Below are 11,531 nucleotides of genomic sequence, written 5' to 3' on the forward strand. Positions count from 1 at the left end.
TCACCGCCAAGACTCTCCGTGAACTTCCCTCAGTGGGTGTCTCTTTTCTGAGATTGATGTTCAACGCTATGGTCCGCTTGGAATATGTGCCGCTGCAGCTTAAAGTTGCTCAGATTGTGATGTGTCCGAAGCCTGGCAAGCCTCCGGAACAGTGTTCATCATATCGTCCAATAAGTTTGCTTCCTGTGTTATCGAAGCTGTTCGAGAAGCTCTTGTATGCTCGTCTTGATCCTGTGGTGCAGGAGCGCGGGCTAATCCCGGACCACCAGTTTGGGTTTCGGAGGCAGCACTCGACTGTGGAACAGGTCCACCGTGTGGTGGATCACATTGCGCAGGACATGGAATGTGGACGCTTTTGTTCTGCGGTGTTTTTGGATGTGCAGCAGGCCTTTGATAAGGTGTGGCACGCTGGTCTTCTGTATAAGCTGAAGAGGAGCTTTCCCCATCAGATGTACATGATTCTGAAGTCATACCTCCAATGTAGATCTTTCTTCGTCAAATTCGATGATGCTGCATCCAGTGTGTGCCCAATAGAGTCGGGTGTCCCGCAGGGCAGTGTGTTGGGCCCCCTGCTCTACTCCATTTACACCTCAGATATACCTGTTGTGAGAGGTGTTGTTATGGCAACCTATGCTGATGATACCCTCCTCATGTCGTCGAGTGTGCACCCGTCCGCAGCTTCTGCGGGATTGCAGTTGGGATTGAATGCCCTGGAGCCTTGGCTTGAGAAGTGGCAGATCAGGATCTCCGAACAAAAGTCAGCACATATTACGTTCACCACTAGGCACCAGGTATGCCCGCCTGTGTCTCTCCATGGTGTCGATATCCCCAGCCATAACTCTGTGCGGTATCTAGGCATTCACCTTGATCAACGCTTGACATGGCAGAGGCACATAATGGCAAAGCGTTGTCAGATGTGACTGAAGCTGCGCAAACTTTATTGGATGATTGGCAGATCATCCTCACTCTCACTGGAAAGCAAAGTGATGTTGTACAAGGTCATGCTGAAGCCTATGTGGACGTATGGCATACAACTCTGGGGTTCTGCGTCTCATTCTAATATAGAGATATTGCAGCGGTTCCAAAACAAGGTCCTGAGGATCATGGTCGATGCGCCACGCTACGTCCCCAATGATTTAATTCATCATGATCTGCAGATTCCGTCGGTGGAGGAGGAGATTTCGGAATGGGCACAGCGATATAAGGGCAGAATTGCTGATCACCCCAACCCATTAGCGAGAAGGCTTGTTGATGTTCAGGCTGTGAGCAGATTTAAACGTCCTAAAGTGCTTAAATTCTAAGCTTATTGTTATATTGTTTTTTTTTGTTTGTTTTTCTATTTTCTTGACTTGACTAATGTCGATTTCTGCCTTTTTGAAGTAAGTCATTGGACTTAACTTCCCTCTCGTCCTTAATGTCACTGTCATAACAATTGCTGAATATATGTATTAAATATAGTTGCAAATAAAATTCTCACAACAAAAAAAAAAATCTTTAATTCCATTTTCTATGGATAGCTCCTCCGGTCCCCCCATCACATATTTCACTTCTTTTCATCTTCCTCGCGAGAGTATGGTCATAAAAATTGCATAAAATACACTTATGACGGGCTCATGTAAATAATATTGGATGCTAAAAGATGAGGAGGAGTCTACGGGTCATCAATGTCAGCTTAATTTACTAATTTTCAACTCTATTAAATATTTTATATTCATCTCCTCCTGTTTATTTGGAATTGATATTCTGCGTAGTAGGAATAGAGCTCTAGAAAGTCTCTTATAGGTTATTTTCAGCTATTTTTAATTTATTTTTTATGGTTGTACAACATCGATTTTAAAAGCTTTTTAGCTTTAACTGATTTTGACAAGAAACCATAAATTATCCTTAAATTTAAAGTTCAAAAATTTAATTTTGTTATAAAATGGACAAAAGACTTCTTTGAATGTACCAATAAAAATATTTTGGCGCTACGTCCCATATAGGAACAGGGCCGGCCGCCCTATATGATGTTGTTGTTCTCCTTGCGGAGAAGTAGTGGGCTGCCTTGCTAGATACTACCACGTGTGGGCCATTTTACGGATAGGAGTGTATCAATCTCCTGATCCAACCGGTCAACGTGATCTAATTGCACGTTGGCGGATGGGGCGCGTTGCCGGGTTCTGTATTCGAACCGGCGACCTTTGGATGCGCACTCAAGCGCTCTATCCACTGCACCCCATAATAAATCCATAAAACTTCATTTGATCGTAAGTATTATTTGCTTAATTGCATAATTAACTTTAAAAGGGTGCAGTTTACCTTCTCTCGGCTATTTCGCGTTTAATGAATAATTCGCGAACGGCATGAAAAATCTTTAAGTGAACTTAGCCACGGGAAAATTCAATAAAAGTTCCGAGAAAAAAAATTAGAAATGGATCAAAACTGGTGAAGAAATTATACTTGGTCATTCTAACCGATTCTAGTCTAATTTTACTTCTTAAAATTCATTGCAAATTTTCTTCACTTTAAATTGTATCTGTGATCATTTTGTTATTTAGAATAAAACAGTAATGAGCGGAAAATTGTTCTCCAATTTTGTCGCATTTAGAACTTTGCCTTATACTGTAGAGCAATGTGAACCCTGGAAAAAATATTCCCTCATTTTGTAGTATAAATTAACCTTCTCTAATTTTAATATTCTGTATCATCACATTAAATATAAACTATCATAAAACATAAAACATCTTTTATAAAAAATCATCGTTTGTAATAAAAAGTCAAATTGTTAAAGCTCTCTTTTACAAAAGCTCAAGAAGAAATTCTTGACGAAATGTCTTTTTAATCGAACAATTTAAATGTCGATAGGAAAGTGTTTTCCTTTGTTCTTGGCGCACATTTAAATATTTTTCCACTTTGAAAGTTGGAGAGAAGAATTTTTAGATGGTCTCCCCCGAAGAACCCTGCATGGTACCATGGCAGGAAATGGCACGTAGCTTGAAAACCACCTAGAGTGAGAATTTCAGTGACTTGTGGATGAAAAAAAATTACAATCAATGGAGTGTTTGGATATAAAACAGAGTGGAAAGCGCGGCACCATTTAGAGAAGCTAATACCATCGATAAATTTCATTATTATTTGAGTATTAATTTTCCCGAAGAGGTTTGCCTTTTTGCTGTGTGTGTGCCTGTCGCTCTGGGAGAAGAGTCATAATCTTGTAATAATCACGCACATAGAATGGTAATTTTTGAAATATATCGTCTCGGAAAGTCATTAAGATTGTTGAGAAGTGAGTGGTGCTTCTTCTTTTGCTGTCCAACCTCCCTGCTTTGCCGTATCTTGCGGTGAATGAATGGGCGGAAAATCTATGGGGGGCTCCTCATAAATAATATCCATGTACAAAACCATTTTGCCGCCGCCACAAAACCACAGAGATGCGCGACAGCCAGTGGAAAATCTCACTGTGAGTCGTTGTATGAAATATTTATTTTAATTTACTCTTGCACGTCTTGAAAAGACCATAGGATTTTTTTTTAAAAGCACAAAAAGTCACATTAAAGCGGTTTTTGTTGCTGTATATGAAGAGAAGCCTAATGATATTTTATTGCTTTCGGAAATTCTCACCTTTATATTTATTTGACATTTTATTCCTATAAATTTTCTCTACCTCCACCTTCTCTCATCTTTTTTTATGCTCACTCAATGTTATTCAGCTCTTCGGCACTTACCCTCCCCAAACCATATATTATATTGTCTAACATTTATGCTGTGTTCCTCATGTCATGTTACAAATCGGAGGTATGGGTGAGTGTCAAAAAAATTAATTTGATGCCAATTGAGAGGCGCCCACATGGAAAAATCATCTCATTTGTTGCACATTGAAATGCGGTGAGGAGTCCAACGTTTTTTATTCTGCCCTCTCTCTTCATTCGTACACATTTTCAACCCCATGTGTCGAATATCATTTCATTTGAATAAATGAAAAGTGAAATTTCATATAAATTTTCCTCATCCCTTCATGGCAGGGGGTGTTGGCTCATGTGGTGCAAACACACAAATCATTACATTAACTTCCACGAGAAGCAAAGAGATTTTTGGGATGTTGGAATTTCTTGAAATATTCATTTTCTCTTCATGAAAATTTCATCAAGGGAAAATTCCAGAAAAAAAAGAAATCTCAAAATTTTCAATCCAATTTAAATGAAATTGCTAAAATAAAAAAATTGACCAATTTTCCTGTAAACAAAAAATAATTCAGCATGAAATAGATATATTTCCAACACATTTCAGTGTTACAAAAATTAATGGAAATTTGAGAGACCTCTGTACAAATACCACAAATCATATTTCCTACCCCCGGAAAAGAGGGAGAGTCGGGTGAGTCTAACCAACCTAGAAAAAAAGAGGAAACGGCCAAAAAGAATGGCTTTTTGGGGTGGCAAAAATGCTTCACTAAAGGCACAAAAAGAATTGACTTGAGCCCCGCATGATAGATTGAACAAAATTGCAAAATCTAATTTCTCTTGCCATATTCAGCACAAAAGTCCCCCATTCCCGCGTGTGGCAAATGCATGATTTATTTCATTATTGCCCTCATTCATTTGCGTCAACCGATACGCCCCTGGGTTGCATACCGGGCGCCTCCACTGACACACATCTCTCTCATACGGAGGGGTGAGCGATGAGAATGAATGATGATGGCTGGTGGCACAAAATGCTATATTGACGACTGACATCTGTCAACATTTCGAGGGTCATGGCTCATATATGCCAAATAGAGAGTCAATTATTCGACACACAATTTCATTTTTATAGCCACCACCACGAAGAGACACATGTAGAAAGTCTCACAGAATAATAATAAAAAAAATCCTTCAAAATAAAAGAGGCCAAATACACGGGGTGTCATCATGTCACACACGAAGGGTTGTGGACATCAACCCTTCCTATCTAGTACACATGAAAAAAAATCACCCCAAAATGTGGCGCCAAAAAGGGAGAATATTTCAGTCTTGGGGCAATTTTTATCTCACAAAAAACCCCTTTTTTGAGCGACAACTCAATCTTTTGGGAATCAATTTCAAAAAAGGAGTGAAGCACATCAATTTAGTACAAAAGCCACTGACATTGATCTTCATGTCTTCAATCACGGACGGTTGATGTTTTGAGAGGACTATTTCGGTTCAGTTAGTCACCATTTGATGGACTACGTTATGGACATTTTTTGTGAAGAAAAGAGGTGGAATTTCTTTAACAATTTTTCAAGATTTTCAACTTCATCAAGCTACACGTTTCTTTTGCAGATAATTTTTAAACGCTGCATGGTTTCTTCTCTAAAAGTTCTTTGAAGCAAATTAAAGAAAATCTTCTAGAGAAAATTACTTTCCAATTTATTAAAACTCTTTTGAGATTTCTTAAGAAATTTCCCAACTATTTCGTCGTCTTATTGTCTTTTGCCTTGACAATTAAATGTGATTATATCAAGATGAGACACTTTTGCTGCACACCCATATTTCTTCTCTGTTAGCAATTTGAATAATGTGTGGCTTATTGGGTCGCTGAAAGTGAGAGCAAGTGCGAGATAAAAGCTAATTTATTGCAAACACATGTCATCAAATACTTTCTTCCCATTCTCACTTTCCATTATGAATGTCACATTAGCACTTTTGGTGGTCCGCATTACATAAGTGTGTATAGAGAGAGCGTCTTATGGTTTAATTTCAGGGTGGCGGAAGGTAAATGCACACACTACAGTGAATCCCCCATTCCAAAAAGCATGCGAGGAGGAAAGAGATTGACAAAGAGATGCGAGCTTGCGTCTGGAGAGGAGGCTCATAATTTAATTTGGTAGCTCTCTTATGGGGAGTTATGCTACGAGATGTGTGCATATGATGGTAGAAATGGTGTGTTGGATGCCGCAATATTTCATCGTGTAGTACAATAATTCCTGGCCTGTCATCGCGCAACATCTCCATGTCTATTTTCGCATTCATCCGCGAACAGATTTTTCTCTTTCATCTCATCACACCATCGAGATGCGAATGGGGGCAGGAGGGGGTTGCAGACAGGGAAATACGGGAGGTTCTGTGTATGGCGCAAAGAGGTGGAAGAGTGAAAAATCTGGAAGTCGCTGATGCGTTCCAATGGGATTTTTTTGGGGGAAAGGGCAGGCGGTGAGGATAAATCCACTCCTGAGCCAGTTGGATGTGGTGTACGGTGGTTGGGGGGAAAAGCCAGAGACAGGCAGGGAGATATTTCATATTCAAAATCTGACAACAGAAGCATCAGCAGACAGAAAGGCAGTCATGATATACATTATGGATCCACGTTCATGCCCCACAAATCGCCCTCCAGACCGCACAACACATCACACAAAAGCCAAGGGTGTTCAACGTGGGATGGAAGCGGAGGAAAAGATCAAGAGGAAAAGGAAGTCTCTCACACAGACCTTCGCTTTACACTTCTTGGGTGCTCCCCACACCGATGAAATATACTCATGGCATGGAGAGACACGGAGTGAGATAGGTGCAATTGCATGCAATCTCTCTATTATGCTGAGGCAAAATTATGAGCTTGATGTGTGCCATAAATTAAAGCTACGCGTCTGAGTCAGACATCGCCGCCGCGTCGTGCAGCGGTAGGTTAAATAATAATGATATGGTTTCTGGATATCTCAGCAATTGTAAATCATTTGCACCATTCTTCGTGCACCCATGGCACACAAATACACTGTCAGGAAATGCAATACACCTCACATTGCAAATTAATATCAACATTGCTTGGCAGGAGGATTGCCCATATAACTTTTGCATGATGCCAAGAAATCAATTCACCAAACCCATTCATGGATACTTTCACGGTTGCTCTTTGAGGTGTCGTAAACTCCTTTGCACATCAAAATTCATTATTTTGTCGGATTTGCTAATTTGCAACACACACGTGGATGTCAGACAAATGCGAAATGTCCAGAACGAATGCTGAAATATTTATTACCTCTTCCACATAAATATTATAAAAAAAGTTATTTCTTTGGTTATCGAATCAATTACAAATTGTTGCAAGTTATTCTCTACAAATAATAAGGTATACATAAATATGCACATAAAAAGGTAAATTACTCTGATGCTGATTGACAGATTTTCATGAGATTTTAATTTATGGAAAAATTAAGGGTTTCATATGTAGGGGAGACCGGGGTTAAAAAAGTCACTTAAGGGTTTAGAAAAAGCTCAAAATATAATATTTCCCAAATAGATAAAGCGAAATGTATAGCTCATTTCTATAGGAAATTTGCCGCCCTATAACTCTTTCTCAGATCATTTTGTTCTATCTAGCTAGGAAATACGATCTTTTAGGCTTTTTCCAAACCCTTAAGTGACTTTATTAGCCCCGCTCTCCCCTATATTGTTTGAAATTTTAAATATCGACCCCAATACAATACATAAAGCGATGAAAAAATATATCATTCTCATACCGAAATAAAAGACATAAGATTGTTAATTTTTAAATCAAATTCTTTTGAACAAAATTCAATTAAATACAATACGTAATACGATGACTAACTCAATAGAATTTTTATTCCTCTTGACTGCTGACTTAATAGGTACATCAATTTTTGAAAGAATTTAAATAATTCATAAATATAATTTCAACAAAAAGTCAAATCTAATCTATATAAATTGTTAATCTAATTACTTACAAACAAATTTTTAATTATTCAGAAAATAATTTGACATTCCTTTTACATACATAGGTATGTAATTCGATTTTTATACAAAAAAAATTCAAGCAAGGAGGTGAATATTTCACTTTTCCCGGTAAATTCAGTTGTTATAGAAAGCTCTGTGAAGGCAGATGCGTATTCTTCTTATTCAATAAAATAAATTCAATCATGTCGCGCAATGATAAAATAAATCAATTTGACAAAATTATTAAAATAATGGAGATATCACAGAAAATAATTTCTTTTGGTTTATCAGGAAAATGTGAAGAAAAATTACGGCCATTTACTATACTTTTCCCATCAATTTTGGGATTATTAACAGTCACGTGTATTGTTTGGACAATTAAAGATTCAATTAATAGTGGTAAAAATATAAAATCATTCGGGGTGGCCATACTTATTGGAATTGGCATCTTTCAGACTACAAGTAAAAACTTCTATGTCCTGTTGTATGAGAGAAAAATTGACTCTATTCTACGATGGATTGGAAAACTACATTCGGTGCCTAAGAATGAGAATAATTCACTTTTTACCAATCACATGCAACATGCTGAGAAAAATGTTTCCTTATTTGTGAGGTAATATATAGAAAATTTGAAGGTTTTGAAATTTAAAGAAAAAAATTTACTCTATTTTAGGATCCTTCTCTATTCCTTTGGACTTGCATTACTTGTGTTGTTTATCTACATGAGTATGGAAGAAAAATTATTATTCGTTTTTCCCATTTTACCCAAAAATTATTTCGTCATTCACACAATCGGAGCATCAGTCGTCCTATCATTCGACATTGTAAACTATACCATATCAGAATCTATGATAATCTGCATTGGAATTTATTTCATTGCAGCACTAAACATTTTAAGTGATTTAATTTGCAGTCTCAGTGAAAGCTCCACATCAAATAACAGCAACAGTCAAACAACAAATTCAACGTTGCAAGAAATAATCACTCTGCATATTGAAATTCTATCAAAATTTAGAGAATTCTGTGATATTTTTGACGTAATCTTCGCTATTCAGCTATTTTCTAGTGTTTTGCTTCTATTATTTAATTTCTACATTCTCATGTATGCTTTGACTGATTTTCTCTATATTTGCCTTATTGGGTGTGTTTTTTGCCAACTCTCTCTATTCTGTCTATTCGGACAGATAATCCATGAGAAATCAGAGAGGATCTTTATGAATTTGTATTTAACCAAATGGTACGAAATGGATGTAAAAAATCAAAAAAATCTCCTTCTTATCATGAAAATGTCCCAAAAAACACTCGGATTAAAAGCAGGTGGAATGTACGCCATAGATTTTTCAATGTTTGTGCAAGTTACAAAGATGTGTTTCTCCTATGCCACAATACTTTACACTTTTTTGTAAATTAATATGATCAATAAATTCACAAAAAAATCTCAATTTTAAAGGAGTTTTATTCATTAACAATGAAAAACTTCCTCATAAGATTAAGAAATCGCCAAAAAAAATTCTCATTTTCTACAAAGATCAGCTGGGAAAATTCTCAATGTTCTAATTAAACGTATATACTTATGTTCTAATTTCAAATTAAGTGAGATATTTTGTTGTTTCGTTGAGCAAAACGTGTGAGCAACTTCTCGTATCTTGACCAACTCCTGAAATTTTTCTCTTTCTAAATATTAATAAATTGATTTCGATTCTAAAAAAGGAATCAATAAAATTCGAATTAAATGTTGGTTTGACTAGAAAATGAATTTTAAAGCGCATCAAATTTTAAAACTTCTACAAAAAAGTTTAATTGGTTAAGGCAATAATTTAACATTATTAGCCTTAAGTAATCTTGACATATTTATGTATATAATTTTGTATTTCAAAACAGGGGATGAATATTTAAATTTTCCCCGGAAATTTTAGTTGTTCTAGAGAAATTCGTGAGAACAAACGTATCGTTATACAGACCAACATATATTTTTTTTAAATAAGGAAATGTCTCGAAATAAAAAAGTAAATAAATTTGATCAAATTATTAAAATAATAGAGATATCAAAGAAAATAATTTCTTTTGGTTTATCTGCGAAGTGTGAAGGAAAATCACGACCACTTATTATATTATTTCCTGCAATTTTTGGACCTCTAACCGTCGTATGTGCTGCGTGTGCAATTAAAGGTACGATCGAAAGTGGTGAAAACATAGAGGCTTCTGGGGCGGCTACTCTTCTTGCAATTGGTGTGTTTCAGGCTACAATTAAAACTGTTAGTGTTCTCTTGCAAGAGAAAAAAATCGACTTTATTCTACGATGGATTAGAAATCTCTATTCAAATCATAAGAATGAAAGTAATTCGCTTCTTAATGGACACATGGAACGAGCTGAGAAAAATGTTTATTTATTTGTGAGGTAGATATGACTTAAAAAAAGTTTACAAAATTTTCAAAATAATTTTTTTTTAGGATCTTTCTATATTCCTTCGGATCCGCATTTTTTATATTATTAATCTACATGAATTTAAAAGAAAAATTATTGCTTGCTTTTCCTTATTTATCCACAAATTATTTTAACACACACACAATCGGCGGATCACTTTTGCTGTTCTATGATGTAATTAACTTAGCAATATCAGAATCCACGATGATTTTAATTGGAATTTATTTAATTGCAACACTAAATATTTTAAGTGATTTAATATTCAGTCTCAATGAAAAATTCCAATCCGGCAGTGACAAACAATCCAACAATTCAATATTACAACAAATAGTTATTCTGCATATTGAAATCCTATCAAAATTTAGAGAATTCTGCAATATTTTTGACGTTGTTTTCGCTATTCAGCTATTTTCAAGTGTTTTGCTTATTTTATTTAACTTCTACCTCCTCATGTATTCCTTAACTGATTTTCTCTATATTTGCTTAATTGGATGTATTTTTTGTCAACTCGCCTTATTCTGCTTATTTGGACAGAAAATCCATGAAAAATCTGAGAGAATCTTTATAGATTTATATCTGACTAAATGGTATGAAATGGATGTGAAAGATCAGAAAATTCTCCTTCTTATCATGAAAATGTCTCAAAAAACACTCGGATTAAAAGCAGGTGGAATGTACGCCATAGATTCATCAATGTTTGTGCAAGTTACAAAGATGTGCTTCTCCTATGCAACAATACTTTACACATTTTTGTAAATTAATATGATTACTAATAAACTCTCAAAGTAATCTCAATCTGAAAGGAGTTCATTCTTTGACATTTGAAAAATTTGCTCATTCGTGGAACAATTGTGGGATCATGATCTATCATGTAGAGGATGAGAAAATAATAAGAAATCGCCAAAGAAAATTCCGTATTTCCTTGCGAGCCGGCAAAGATTGGACAAAATAAAACAAAAATGGCGTCACTATTTTACATTTACATACATATGTCTACTTAAATTTTTCAAGATATTAGAAAATAAAAAAGTGTTTGGGAGTACCTAAAAATGGTTGGCCAGGGTGAAAATGTGGAAAACAAATAAAAGGAATCGTTGTAATTTTTAATGTTGCAATTAAATGTTTAATTTTTATTTTGAACATTTTGGAAAGTTCGTCACAAAAAGTTTAAATTATTTAAAGAATAATTTTACATTAATTATCTTACATATACATATATAGGTATGTTTATGGAGATGGAGGATAAATAATTCAATTTAACCACACAAAATTCAGTTGTTCTAGAAAGCTCCGTAAGAACAAACGTGCATTCTTCTTCTTATTTAAAAAAAAATCTAAATAGCAATTTAAATTAATCTTGGATAAAATGCCAGAAAATGAGAAAAAAAATCAATTTGATCAAATCATTAAAATAATGGAAATATCAAAGAGAATAATTTGTT

The 11,531-nt window shown here is 35.5% G+C and overlaps 1 protein-coding gene across 1 annotated transcript; it reads left to right on the top strand.

Annotated features, from left to right (window-relative positions):
• Positions 1-1,103: 1,103 nt before the first annotated feature.
• Positions 1,104-10,845, top strand: LOC129789235 (odorant receptor 22c-like). Its single transcript, XM_055825883.1, has 3 exons — positions 1,104-1,243; positions 10,116-10,179; positions 10,495-10,845. Exons 1-3 carry the CDS (start codon positions 1,104-1,106, stop codon positions 10,843-10,845), a joined length of 555 nt encoding a protein of 184 aa, XP_055681858.1.
• Positions 10,846-11,531: the final 686 nt, after the last annotated feature.

This window comes from Lutzomyia longipalpis, chromosome 2 (genome assembly GCF_024334085.1).
Source record: "Lutzomyia longipalpis isolate SR_M1_2022 chromosome 2, ASM2433408v1".
Lineage (NCBI taxonomy): Eukaryota > Metazoa > Arthropoda > Insecta > Diptera > Psychodidae > Lutzomyia > Lutzomyia longipalpis.